The sequence below is a fragment of the Lepidochelys olivacea genome (genome assembly GCF_965140295.1).
Source record: "Lepidochelys olivacea isolate rLepOli2 genome assembly, chromosome: 21".
Lineage (NCBI taxonomy): Eukaryota > Metazoa > Chordata > Testudines > Cheloniidae > Lepidochelys > Lepidochelys olivacea.
Window position 1 is genome coordinate 6,558,571 of NC_140431.1, and position 14,805 is coordinate 6,573,375.

Sequence of the window (14,805 nt, forward strand, 5' to 3'; positions counted from 1 at the left end):
GCTGGCTTGTGAAATGAACATATTCATGTCCGAGAACGGAGTCGATGCGGAACACAGATCCTTTCTGGAGGCCACAGTTTTGCTGACCGTGACAATGCTTTTAAAAAAGTGACATGAGGTAAGAAAACCAAGCAAAACCTGACGTTCTTTTGTGGACGTGCACACCATTGTACGTCTCCTCCTTTTATGATGTCAGTTTTAACTTGGATAGTTCTACAAAAGCCCGTACGTTAACTAGATTTAATATTAAACTTAATTCCCTCCTCTCTAACCAAAAGAATGCTGTAGAACACATTAACTGACTTTGAAGTTATTCCAGTCACCTGGGTAAATGCACAATTTTTTGACAGCTGAAGATTTGTTTTTATGCATGTTATTTAATTGACTGGAACAGCTCTAATCTCATGAATATGCATATTTATATATATATATATATTTTTTTTTTGAGGGACATATGTTCACTTTTTAGACTACCTTCCAGATTTGTATCATATAAATAATGCTTAAGATGTAGATTAAAAATAAATACTGCACTTGGCAGTTGCCACTTTTTAATGTCTTGCACATTTCAATTATTTTTTAAAATAGAAATAAATACTAAAATCTGTTGTGCCATATTATGGGCTAACCGCTTGCCAAATTTTATTTTTTTAAATCTGTCTTTGACATGATGTACATCTCCCCAAAAGTGTCTTAAATTGGTCCTTGATTAGTTTTATCCTCATAGACCTTAAATTTGGACACAGATTTTATTTTTAAAACTTGGAAATAAATAATTGCCTCTCAGTTGAGACCTTGCATTAGGAAGGGTCATTGCAAAGCAAATGGCTTAACAGCAGAACTCTGAACCTCCGGAAAGCACAGTTCTTTTAGCAGAGATGCTGACATGATTTTAAGTTGCATGGCATTGATGGAGGGAAAAAAAGTTGGCAGGAGTTCTGTTGTAGCCCCATTCAGTCCTTGAGCAATACTTAAAGGAGCACTATACTAATAACTGGAAGCTATTATTGTGAACAATTTCACACAAGAAGGCTTTCTGAATGGCCTTTGCATGGTTTCTAAAACTTGTACTGCGTGTGCGTGTGTGTGAGAGAGAGAAAAAGGATTAGAATACCCAGTTTTGGTGGTAGGTTCCTTGATGTGTTGTGGTTTTTTTTGTTTTGGTTGTTGGTTTTGGGGTTTTTTTGGCTAGAAGTCTTAAATCTATAGGCTACTGCTTTATACAGTTGTGTTGACTTTGTTCTGCTATTGTTCAGTTGCACAAAGTTTTCTATATGATGTACTAGATTCTAATGTTAATTCTTTGTAACCATAGTTGCGGTTATTCTCTATAGTTTAAAAAAAAGTCATATTCTAAAGTTCCCTTTAAAAACTTGTATTTTTATTGCAGTGTTACCAGATGGCCTTATATACGTCACAGTGTTTGTGATAGGTACAGTTGTGTATTTAATGCTTATCCCTCCTCTTACTTTTCTGTGTATAGCTGAGGTGTATAGTCTTGGTAATAGAGATAAGCATACAAGAAAACTCTCCACTTGTATTGTGAGGACTGACTTGAGCGCTGGTTATCTGCATTGAGCTGTATTAAGACAGCAGGAAATACTGACAGAAAACTCTTAAAGAGAGTCAATGAGCACGAGACTTTGTTGGGGTATTTTGAGCGAGCTGATGCCCTCTTGATGGAAAGTTTGAATTGTGGGCCAGATCTGTAGCAGGTGTAACTTGAAATAATTGACTCCAGTAGACCTGAGCTGATGTACACCAGCAGAAAGTCTGACCCTGTAGCTTTTTATCTAAAAGGCTCAGAGCAGGGGGACATGAGTTAATTTTGGGAGAGCTTAAGCAACATGGTAACATGGCACAGTAATTTTTTAAAATTAATAAAGTATAATCATGTTTGTCAGTAACTTCAGATTTAAATTTGCTTTGTTTACAAGTTGGAAAAAACAAAACAAAAAACACCTGCAAACTCAAACTAGGATCTGAAAGTTGAGCTGGGTTCTTTTCTTCTTTGTGTATCATCACCTGTGGATGATGTCCGTAGCCTAAACTCTGCAGTCATTTTCATTGATGCAGCCCTATTGTCTTCACTGATGGTGAAGTCGTGAAGCAGAGGGCAGAATTATCACCTTGTAATTTGATTTTATTTTTTTAACTCTGAAAAGAACCTATCTTACTTACCTGCAGAGCCCACAATGGTAAAATCTAACCTTAAGCAGTAAAATCAGCTGCTCTGACTGAATACACAGGGGGCAGTAGATGCCATTTTTCACTTATTCTTTCCAGAGTAGAATTGCACTTTAATCTTATACAGAGTCAGCAGATAAAGGAAAGAGTTGCGTACATCTATTAACCTCCTATGCATACTACACATGATCTCTTAGTTTGGGACAAATACTGTAATATTAGATAGTCCTGATGCTCTGAGTACACTAGGGTAAACTTAACTGGGAATAAAGCAGCTTTTTAGTGTAACTCTCTGTTCTTTTGAAAATTGTACTTTTATACTATCCAGTTATCTTAATGCCATTGTGCTGTTACCAGCATTTTTTAATGTAATGCAAGTGCATAAATAGCCAAGTTCTGAGAAACGGTTCAGTGTTACTAAACCTGGTTTTATTTAACCTCCTTGCATAAGAGATTAGGGAGACCTTCAGCATATTAAGATGTGATCAAAACTCATCTGATGGAATTTGAGACACTGACTATGGCTGATTATGCACTTGAGTGTGTTTCAGCTTTGAGAAGAATTATTGGGGCAGAGTTACTAAATGCTAAGGTGGAGAGCCAATTGTTGAGGAATTGCACGTCAGTGACACTTTGCTTTAAAAGGTTGGTGCATTGGCTAAAGTACATTATTCAAACCTAATGAAGGTCTTCCCTGAGGAAGCAGGTGACTTGTCTATTGCTTCAATTTTTTGTGCAGAAGAAAATACAGTGTATGGCAGTTTTTTTAAAAAATGGGGTAGGGAATGGTTGTGGAAATCTATTTTGTGTAAGAATTGACAGAGGGATTTGCTTTGTACAATAATGCAAGCCGGCTTTTAAGAAAAAAGCATTGTAGCAAACTATTCAAGTCAATCATATGTTAATAGATACCTGCAACCAGACATGGAAAACAATTGTATTTTTTTAAATAAATATTTTTAACAAAGTCTTTGCTCTTCTGTCCTTTAGAGGAAACAGTTACAGCTGCTGTACGGGTGTAATTAACCCCCTGATAATGAGGAATGTTCATTACCTTCAAGTGTTTACTGGCATCTTGTCTAGCAGAGGTAAAGATCCTATTGGAGAGCTCACTGCTGGTTTCCTCCAGGTAAGATCTCCTATGACAGCACCCTTCTTAAGGATTTGGAGATGGTAAAAAGCTGGATTTATAGTGCTAGGGAATGTGAAACATGGCAACAGTATTTAGTCTACTGCTATCACCCTGCAAAGACCAAGCTCTGTTTTTTTAAGGATGAAATACTAGGATCTCTAATACAGGTAATATCTTATTTGGAGTAGACCCCTTTGAAGATAGCAAATGACTGGATATTTAAAGTTTTTCATATTAATCCTGTATTGTGTTGGTGCATAACCTAATTCAGTCCGGTTGTACCCACAGCGACAGGTGGTTGACTCTTTCCCTCCCCCCCCAAAATGCAGGAAAGAGACGTGTCTTATGAGGGTGGGAAAGGATCTCTTATCTCAGGCCCTCTGTTAAAGAAGGGTTTTCCTACTGTAAGAGGAGTTTGAAATGCACCCTAATACCAGCTATTGATTGGCTGTAATGGGGAATATTTGCAGAACAATTACTAAGACCTGTTGTCCTGCCTCACTGAACCACTTGTACAGTAAGAGTGGCACCAGCTGGTGGCACAGAGGAATTACAGTGCATTTCCAGTTCCACCTGAAGGAGTAAAGTCACACTAACTAAAAACTGTTCTTCTGGAGGACACCTACGCGTAATGATTTATTTTGTATTTAATCTAACACCTCCATTCTGTTTCCTCTCTTTGGTGAGGGCTAGTGTGTGCTCACCTTACATAATGTATGGCCATAAACTAGTTTTACAAAAGTACTACCTCCTAAGGGAGCTTTCTGGGAAGAGATTTTGCATTGTTAAGTATGGGGAAAACAGTAGGTGGGATACAAATTCCAAAGGGCACTGCAACTGGATTTATAGAGGGCACTGTAGTTTGGAATTCCAAAGTGAATTGTGCATAAGGAACAGAATAAATAAGGACTTAAGTCAAATTGCTCTAGATAACAATTGAAGTTGTTTCATTGGAGAACCCATCCTAGTCTCAGCCTCAGGGTTGTCTGGCTAGAAGGGGTTTGGTTGAAATTGTTCAGGTCCTGTAACAGTTACACTCAGAGCCTAGTGAGAATATAGTAATCACTTTTAATTAACATTGCTTTATATACACACACATATGTACATCCATCCACATACAATCACACTAAAGCCTTTATCTCTTCAAACTTTCCTAAAGTATCTCCAGAAAGTTAGCATCTTTAGATTTGCTAGTATTGTCTTGTAACAGATCATTCTTGGGGTATACAGTACCTCGAGAGTTTCTCTCACGGAAGGCACCTTTTGTAGAGGTTATTGCACAGATTAAATGGGTGGAGGTGGAGCCTAGATACATCTGCTTAAGGTTTCAGATAGAAGCAAGACTACAAACCTCCCCAAAACACTGCTACTTGAACCAGTCACTTTTGCAGCTTACCAGTGACTTAAGCAAAAGTCACTTTTTCCTCTGCTATATAACTAATTTAAATACTTTGTATGCTAGAGCCCATTGATTATGGCTCTGCTGCAATGAACATATCTGATACTGTGTAATATAGATTGATCCTGTTATCAAAGTGCACCTGGTGTTTTCTGCTAATATTGTGATTTCCCGTTTGGGAGCATATTTGAAGCCTGGCTACTCTTCCAGATCTGGTTGCTGGAAAACTAATTCTGAAACACTCTTGCAGTGCAGCCTTACGCAGAGGATTGTTCTGTATTAATTAAAAGCTAGAATTGGTGCTGTAGGTTGTCAGGACCATGGCTACAAAGGGGTCCTGTGCTTACACATCAATAGAGAAACCTATTGGTTATAGGTTTCAGAGTAACAGCCGTGTTAGTCTGTATTTGCAAAAAGAAAAGGAGTACTTGTGGCACCTTAGAGACTAACCAATTTATTTGAGCATGAGCTTTCGTAAGCTACAGCTCACTTCATCAGATGCATGCCGTGGAAACTGCAGCAGACTTTATTTATACACAGAGAATATGAAAAAATACCTCCTCCCACCCCACTGTCCTGCTGGTAATAGCTTATCTAAAGTGATCATCAGGTGGGCCATTTCCAGCACAAATCCAGGTTTTCTCACCCTCCACCCCCCCACACAAATTCACTCTCCTGCTGGTGATAGCCCATCCAAAGTGACAACTCTTTACACAATGTGCATGATAATAAAGTTGGGCCATTTCCTGCACAAATCCAGGTTCTCTCACCCCCTCCCAAAAACCACACACACAAACTCCCAATCCTGCTGGTAATAGCTCATCCAAAGTGACCATTCTCCCTACAATGTGCATAATTAAGGTGGGCCATTTCCAGCACAAATCCAGGTTTTCTCACATCCCCCCCACCCAGAAAACCTGGATTTGTGCTGGAAATGGCCCACCTGATGATCACTTTAGATAAGCTATTACCAGCAGGACAGTGGGGTGGGAGGAGGTATTTTTTCATATTCTCTGTGTATAAAGTCTGCTGCAGTTTCCACGGCATGCATCCAATGAAGTGAGCTGTAGCTCACGAAAGCTCATGCTCAAATAAATTGGTTAGTCTCTAAGGTGCCACAAGTACTCCTTTTCTTTTTGCTATTGGTTATAGTAACTCTAAACCAGGTGATGATATGCAAAATAGGACACATGAAACAGTAAGACTTACAACTTCCAGCCTTTCCTCTGAAGAGAAGCTTGCTTACAAGAGGAATTTTTCTCCACCAAGCTGCCATAAATTGCAGATTTCCAGGATTCTGCAGTTTGACCTTCTTAGTGGAATAACAGACATGAGCAACTTCTGCTGGCTGTACTTAGCCTCCCAAGGTGACTTGGGATGTTTGGTTGGTTCTGACTTATTCAAATTTAACATTTTTGATTGCAGAAAACTCAGGTAATTTACCATGTCATTAGTGTGAAATCATCCTTCCTAGTAATGCTTGATGATTTGTGTTTATTGCAAATACATAACTCCTTGTCCAGGGTTATACTTTCATTTTAGCGCTGATAAAGTCTAGGGTCGCCCATCATTGCTGGCTTGTCAGGTGAGGAGGCATCCACTGCTGCAAAATAAGATTAGTTCACCTATCAGTATAACACTATGTGCAGAATCAATGAGCATTCATTCTAACATGTTTGAACATAAAATGAGGCCCTCTGCTCTATTGGATACCTAGTTGCACTATTCCAGAGTAACAGCCGTGTTAGTCTAGTTGTTACTGCTAGTTGCAGTAGTTCTTGAAGTTATTGGTGCAGAGGCAGTTTCCTCTGCCTTAGAGAGGTTTAATTTTGGGAGGCATCCCTAGTACCAATCAATAAAAAGTAAGGGGGAGTGTCAGATGGTTTACACAGCACAAGTTCAATCTATTCCTAGCATTGGGACTGCCTGACTTATCTTGGGCAAGTCACAACTTTGCAGGACCTCTAGTCACTTGCTTTCAAAATGGGTTTACTTCATAGGGGTGTCAGGAGGCTTAATTCCTTTCTGGGGAACAGTGATGTTGGTGCAAAGGGTGCTGTAACAGCCCACTGTATCAGAGACAACACAGGAAATGTTCCATCTCTCACCTGGATAGAATTTATCAATGCTGTCTTTAGCTTCCAAAGAAAGCAGCTGCCCATCTAGAGTTTGCAACTAAGACATTTCATAGATTCCAAGGCCAGAATGGGTCACTGATAATCTAGTCTGACCTGTATAACCAAGGCTATAGAATTTCCCCAAAATAATTCCTAGAGCAGAGCTTTAAACAAGAAATCCAATTGTGATTGGTCAGTGATGGAAAATCCACCATAATCTTTGTTAAATTGTTCCAAAGATGAATTACTCACTGTTAAAAATGTACACCTTATTTCCAGTCTGAATTTGTCTAGCTTTAGCTTCCAGCCATTTGATCATGTTATATCTTCCTCTCCTCGGTTGAAGAGCCCATTATTAAATATTTGTTCCCACTGTAGATATTTAGACTTAATCAGGTGAGCACTTTGAATCTGTTTTTATAAGGCATGTTTTCTATTCCTTTAATCATTCTCATTGCTCTTCTCTGAACTCATTCCAATTGATCAATATCCTTTCTGAATTGTGGGGACCCAAACTGGACACAGTAGTCACCGAGTCCTAAATGCAGAGGTGAAATAATCTCTCTGCCTACTTGAGATTCCCATTCTTGCATCCCAGGATCAAATTAGTTCTTTTGGCCAAAGCTCAACACTGGGTGCTCATGTTCTGTTGGTCAGAAAAAGGTCTGGAGGTTGTGGTGGATAATCGACTGCTTCCCAGAATGCAGTCCCTTATCCTGCAAGTATCTACCACCTTCTTTGTTCCTACATGTATACATTTAAATTTAGCTGTATTAAAAGACATATTGTTTGCTTGCATCCAGTTCACCAAGTGCTCTGGATTGCTCTCTGTGAGTGACCTTTCCTCTTATTTATCACTCCCCAGTTTGTGTGTCATCTGCAAACTGATGGTGTGTTTTCTGACAGGTCACTGTTGATAATGTTAACTAGCATAGGGCCAAGAATCAATCCCTACAGTCCTCCATTGGGAACACCTGCTCTGTGACTATTGCCCATTTACAGTTATGTTTTGAGACCTATCAGCTCACCCCATTTAATGGGTGCCATGTTTATTTTATATCATTCTAGTTTGTTACACAGCATGTCATGTGGCACCAAGTCTAAGCATGTTACGTCAACACTATTACAAGCTCTGGCTTTGTGTCTTTCAGAGGGAAGGTTGCATTATTCGTGGGCTTAGCTAGGAAGCAGGCCAGAGAGACGGTACAGGTTGCAACTGTCAGGACTTGCTTCTACTAGTTACATAGCAGAGTGATTTGGTTTCTCAGCTATCATCCCACTCAATTTATGGTTCCTCCCTTACCCCTTAAAACCTGCTTGATGTCTTCCCATATCAGCAAAGTGTGTCTGCCAGGGTTTTGTGGGCAAGTCAGAGCAGGAAGAGGGAACAGGAAGCAGCAGGAAAATAAACATTTCCTTGCATTTTACTTGGAACGCTGCACACTGGCTGTATGTTAATGCACATGTCATTTTTCCTGTCATTCTAAAGCAGGCCTAACTGCTGGCATTTTCTTACCTGATGAGGGCTTGGGGTACATCCTGTGGAAAAACAAAAGGAAAGTGTAGAACATAAAGGCCAAACCTCCAAAGATCATCCCACAAACCAGGAAACTGTAGCTGCCCTGATCATGGATAATCTGCAATAAAGAAAAATAAGGGTCTTAAGTCCAGTGGGAGAGGTGCTTCATACCAGGGCAAGCCACAGGGAGCAGCAGGCTGTTTACATCACGCCTGGCAGAGGTCAGCAGTGTTCCTTTGTTTGAACATAGGGGAACCTTCAGCTCAGGAATCCATTTCCCCTGCTGGTCTGGCCAAGCCAATCTGTTGGCCTGCAAGGCAGGTGCCAAGGCCCATCTGTTTTCACAGGCTGTGTTGGCTCTCTAGACTCTCTTGCTATCCATCTGTACAGATGGCCTGTTTTATGCACATGTATTATATGTGTGTTATACAAATAAATCCTGCCATGAAATGGCCTAACCAAGACCTACCTGAACCAGATACAAGGTGAATTGATATTCTTGTTTTACCACCTGGCAGACTCTGCTTACTCCTCCATCCCCCCCCAAAAAAAAGTTATATAAACTCATGGCAGAAAGAACAGTGGGGAATGGAGCTTTTGGAAGCCCTGGAACTGGGTAGATTTACATCTAGGGCATGTAGCGAAGCTTGACTCACCGCCATGGTGCCTCCTGCTGGTCATCTTGGAATTAGCTCTTTTCCAGCTTCAGAGCACCCTCTGCAGGCTGGTATCTCACCTGCCTCAGGCCCCCGTGTCCCTCCTGGTGCCCCTTTACCTCAGGGTTCTGCCCCCACAGTACCCCCACACACTGGGTCTCCCCTCCTAGGGGAATCCCCAACCCTCTAAACCCACCTTGCCTCAGTGGCTACTGCCAGTCATCATCTCTCCTTGCTCACCGGGGCAGACTACAGTCTGTAATAGCCACTCATCTTTGGCCAGGGGGTAGGACCTACTGCCTTTGCCTATTCCCAGGCTGTATCTCCGCAGCCTAGCACCTCTGTAGGCCTTCAACACATGGCCTGCAACCTGGCGTTTTACCAGGCTGGAGTTCCCTTGCCCTATTCCCCAGCACTGCTCCAGTTCAGGTACCTTCCTCTCAGGCAGCTAGCCCCTTTCCCTCCAGGACCAGAGAGAGACTCTTCCAGCTTCTAACCCACAGCCCTCTTATCAGGGCCAGCTGGGCCCTAATTGAGCTGGCCACAGCTGTAGCTGCTTCCCCAATCAGCCTAGCCTGGCTGCTTTTAACTCCTGTTTATTGGAGTGAGGCAGCTGCTCCACTACAGGGCATTACTGCTCTAAGGAACTTCACTCAATGAATATGTTGCTTCCACAGTTCTCCCAACTTGGACAACTGAATTTCTAACACAAGAGGTAATGCAAAACAACCCATAGCTGTAGCAGCATTGCTTGGTGATGGTAAGGTGTGGAGTAGAGCAGCTAGCCCATCCCACCATGACTCTACTGCTTTTTGGGCTAGATTTACCCTGGAAACCTGGAAACCACAGTTCCACTGTAGGCATACTGCTGTAAGAGTGGGCACTTCTATAATTACATCTAGCACTCTTCAGCACTTGATGGTAGCTGTCTCTTAGCAGCTCCCACTGATTGTATTGCCTGTTTTCTCTACAGAAGACTGCCCCCTCTTTCCTTGCAGAATGACTATGTAGCTTTCAGAACTGTCTGTATAAAACGGCCATGCACTAAGTGTTCATGTAAACCCTACTGCCGTGCAATACATGCCTCCTAGTGTGCTTTAATCCACTAAATCGGGTAGATTTAAAGAGCACTAGGGGACTTTTAGTGCATGGCAGCAGGCTGTTGTGAGGTACGTGTACACCTCATCTTGTGTAGGCAAGCCTTAAGACTTCCATTCACTCAAATACAGATCTGTATGTGCTTGAATTAAAATTCTCGTCAATTCAGGGCATATCCTGGGTTTTTCCTTTTTTCTGCACTTACCGACCCCACGAGTAACTGTAGCACCATCTCTCCAATTGCAGCTCCAGTGACTAATACTGTCGTGGCACAGCCTGAAAACAAATGGTACAAGTTCTAGGAACTGCTGAAATGAATAGCTTCAGAGGGCCAAGAATGCCCCAGGCTAGAGCTCTGTGAGGTGAGACCCACCGGTTCTACATTCATGAGCCTGCACAAATATGGCCCTTTTGCATTCTGATATTCTATCAAGGCTTGTCTATACCGCAGGTTACTGCCTGGCAACCTATTGTGCTGTAAGCCCTTTGCTTCCTTATGGACAGCAGAGGATATTAAAAAAATAATGGCTGCAGCCAGCCAGGGTACCAGTAAAAAGTTACCTGATCCTCCCACTCTCCACTGTGTGCAGAAGGACCTGTGCTCCCTGTTAGCCATTCATTCTCCATTTTCCCACATATCTACCCTACCACGTGGTGCATGGAGGCTGGAGCTATTCCTGGGTAACCTGCAAAGCATGATCTTAGGAATGTGAAAAGGGGCTTGCTTGCTGCTGGTACTTTTTCTGCTCAGAATCTGACAGGGGGTAGGGATGCTCACCTTTGTATTGGAGGATGTCTTCCGTGTAGGCCAGCATGCTAGGGAAGGTGCTGCTGAGGAAGAGACCCAGGCACGCTGTGCCCACAAACAGGAAGACAACGCTGTAGGAGAAAATCAGGAGCAGGAGGAAAGTTGCAAGCACTCCAACCTGCAACAATACAAGCCCAGAGTCACTGTCAGGGAAGAAAATAATCGCTGAGGTAGCACTGGGCTCTAGCGGGCTTTTAAAAAGAATAGTTGAGGGCCTGGAAAAGAAGTAGATTTATCTGGTCTAAGCGAGCTAGCTTAACTGAGCTTTGTCTCTGAACATTGAGTTACAGGCATAATCTGCACGTCACATAGGAATAACTATTCACTGACTGAGCTCACAGCTAGAAATCAGAGTCGATTCACCTTCAAATGCAGTATTCAATACCCTCACTAGAGGGACATAAGCCAGCTACTTTGGATTCTGGTCAAAAAGCCAAGCAGAACCATCTGTCCCAAGTTCATTAGACAAAGAATTAAGATTACCCTCAAGCTCCCTCTGATTTTCTAGATGTTGCAATTTGGTGTTTCGAGTGAGCCTTAAATGCAGATTTTTGCGATTTCCCTCATTTGCACACAATTGTTCTTCAAGCCACAACTCTGTGCTGTTTTGCTGAATTGCTAGTGACCACCCAGCAGGGGGAGCTCTCACCACATTTTGTAATCCCAGACAAAAATCAAGGCGCTGTTTTTTCCCCTTAATTCCTTCAGGACTAAGTGATAGGTGGTTTTAAAAATGTGTGCATGTATAAAAACACACAGAGCAACCTGGAATCTAAAAGCCATTCCTCTAAATTTAACTTAATATGAGAGTTAAGTCAAATTTTAATCCTAAATGACTGTCAAAACTGTGTACATACAATATTAATAATTGCAATTCTAGAACAAATTTTATTCAGTGATCACAGACAGTCAAAATAGGTACATAATTTTCTATCTGTAAGTATACTTGCGTAATGCAGATTTGGTTGCCATTGAAGTAAAAGGCAAAACTTCCAATAAATTCAACAGGACTAGAAGGAGCCCCCCAAATCAGTTCTAGTTAACAATAGAACCCAGGAGTCTGGATCCTTAGTCCTCAGATGTTCAGTCGTGCCAGATCAAACCAGGGAGTGGTCTACCTAGTCTGGTGACTAGTAAAACACTTCAGAGGAAATTGCAAGAATTGTCAGAACTATGGAAATAACCTGGCAGTAGGGGGAAGTTTCTCCCTAATTCAGGCTGTTAGTGACTGATTTATGTTCTGAAGCCCTCTGGGCTTCAGATATTCTTAATTTTAAAAAACGAAGTGACGTGGCTGTTCCTCTGTGGCCTGATTTTTTTTTAAAGCAATTTGTGATTCGGTGCCTCAGTGTTTGGATGCCCAATTTAAAACACCTCAAAAGCACTTGGTTTTTAGAAAGCACTCGGTTTTTAGAAAGCACTCCTCACTTTTGAAAAATTAGACCCATAAATATCCAGTCCCATTTTCCCATGATTCTACCATGCTCTTAGCTTCACATGTATATTGTGGCAGTGAATTCCCCAGGTTAACTATACATTCTATAAAAGGTTTCCTTTTTTTCTCCCAATTTTAAATGAATTGCCTTACAGATTCATAATTATAGGGCCAGAAGGGACCACTATGATCATCTAGTCTGACCTTCTGTAAAACACAGGCCAGAGAACTTCCCTGAATTAATTCCTGATTAAACTAGAGCATATCTTTTAGAAAAACATCCAATCTTGATTTAAAAATTGCCAGGGGTGGAGAATCCACCACACATCTTGGTAAACTGTTTCTATTTAGCTGTTTTCCCCCTGGTTCTTATATTAGAAGGAAGGGTGATTAGGAGAGCCTGAATTTCTCTGCCTCATCTCATCTCCTCTTCAACCACTCTAAATCTTCTCAATCCCTTGTCACATAACACTCTCTCCTGGCCTCTAATAATTTTTGTTGCCTCTCGTCTAGTCCATCTTCCACCGCCTTTTTTGAGATGAGGTGACCACAGCTAACAGTATTCTAGGTAGAGGTGCACCACTGATTTACATAAAGGCATGATTACTTTAGCGTTTTCTATCCAATTCCTTACACATCCTCATATCATTTGCTTTTTGACTGTTACTGCATGCTGAGCATTTCACTGAGACAGGCAGAGCACCCCTCCAAGTGATTAGCAGTCATTAGAACCCAGCAAAGTAGATGGAGTAGTTAAAATTATTCCTTCCAATGGGCGTTAGTTTGCATTTGTGATCATGACATTGCCTAATTACTAGACAACAATACAGATTGGTTGGAGCACTCCGTTAAATTACTTATTTCTACAGAATGATTTCATTATAAGCCGAGGGGCACTGCAACCAGAATTATGGGCACAGTGGGCTGTATTGAAATATTTATGGACTTTGAGTCTTCTGTTGTCCTGTCAGAGGACATAAGAGTAAGTAAAGTTGACGTCCACGTCACTCAACATTTCCACTGAGTTCTAGTCGGACAGATTTTAGCTTATGAGAGAAATCAACAATGCAATAAAAGTTAAAAAATGTTTTCAGACTAAGTCCTTTGTCTTGCTTTGGGTTCTTTGTACTCGGTTAGCAGTGGTGTACATGGTGATTTGTGCCGCCTTGCCTAAATTGGGGTGCAAATCACTGCTTGCATTGCTGAGGCATATCCACATAAGGGATATGTAGCTACATTGGTGCAAGAATACCCAGGGTAACCAAGCCTTTGAGCTAGCTCAGTCCGCTTCTGGGGAAGATTCTTTCCCCTCCAGATCAGAAGCGCTGTGCAGAGGGTGACAGTACAGTTGGCCTTACCACATTTATGGTCACCATGGTTGCAGGTTTCATTCGGTAGGACACAGGGATGGAGACGAGCCTGCCTAGTGTGATGAACCCCCAGAATAAGCTCGGCAGGTAGCCAGCCACCTTGTGAACCACAGAGAGAGGTTCCTCCACTGCATAGCTGTATACGAACCCAGAGTACTCGCCCTGCAGGGAAAGCAAACAGCACTCTGCATTAATTTTACATCTCATAGCCCTAGCCCCCTGAAGAATACGGGCCTGCTCTAATATGTCCTCTGTGATGCTGTTTATCGTGTGTCCCCCATTGTGATAGGTGCTGTACAAACAGAACAAAGAGATGCTCTCTGCTTCAAAGAGCATACAATTCAAGTAAGAGTCCATGGAGGGCTTGCAGGACTGAACCCTAAGGGAAAAGGAAGGGAAACGTACTGCTTCTGAAAGTGGGGGATACCATGCAAACCTCTAGAGAGCTGTATCCTGTCCTGAAACAATGCTGCTCCCCTGCAGGCCACCACAAACTCTTCCCTTTGTAAGCTATGCTAGTCTGGCTTTGAACCTCAGTCTCCAGACAGGATACTGCATGTATCCTCCTTTCCTTAACGTTACTGAGCCGCAGCAAATAGACACAGCACAGCAAGGAGATGTGTGCGTGCCATGGCAGCGCAGCTGGGATGCTTACCCAGGTTCAGAATATAAGGATAGTTAATTCATGTTAGAAATCTTGAGCCATGAATCATGCATCTGATTTACCAGATATGATTGCTTGTCTGCACATGGAAATGGGCACCTAAATGGTAGCTGTTGCTTCTCTCTCTCTCACACCCACCCACTCCCCACCTGCCCCCTTGTAAGGATGGAGATGAACAGGGATCTGTTGTCTCTCATGTAAGTGCCCTAAGATAGGAGATATTCTGATGTGGGCTGCTTTTCATCTCTTGTTGAAACTGTTCCACTGTAGTAATGGGGCCACAGACAGCCTGAGAATCACTGTATCGTCCAGTGGTTTGGGTACTCACCACAGCTGGGGGAGAGTCTGACTCAAACCCCCAGCTGCTTGAGGAAAAAGGATTTGAACAGCCGCCACCTACCTCTCAAGTAGCTGGCCCAA

At 42.1% G+C, this 14,805-nt stretch overlaps 1 protein-coding gene across 1 annotated transcript in view; it reads right to left on the minus strand.

The window, feature by feature from the left end:
• Nucleotides 1-5,775: 5,775 nt before the first annotated feature.
• Nucleotides 5,776-14,805, minus strand: part of MFSD4A (major facilitator superfamily domain containing 4A) — a 35,990-nt gene continuing 26,960 nt past the window's right edge. Inside the window, exons 6-10 of the mRNA XM_084611518.1 lie at nt 13,710-13,883; nt 10,887-11,034; nt 10,314-10,384; nt 8,352-8,472; nt 5,776-6,321 (exon numbers count right to left, since the gene is read on the minus strand). Coding sequence (XP_084467644.1) covers nt 6,257-6,321; nt 8,352-8,472; nt 10,314-10,384; nt 10,887-11,034; nt 13,710-13,883 — 579 coding nt within the window. The 3' untranslated portion in view covers nt 5,776-6,256. The remainder of the gene's footprint in view (nt 6,322-8,351; nt 8,473-10,313; nt 10,385-10,886; nt 11,035-13,709; nt 13,884-14,805) is intronic.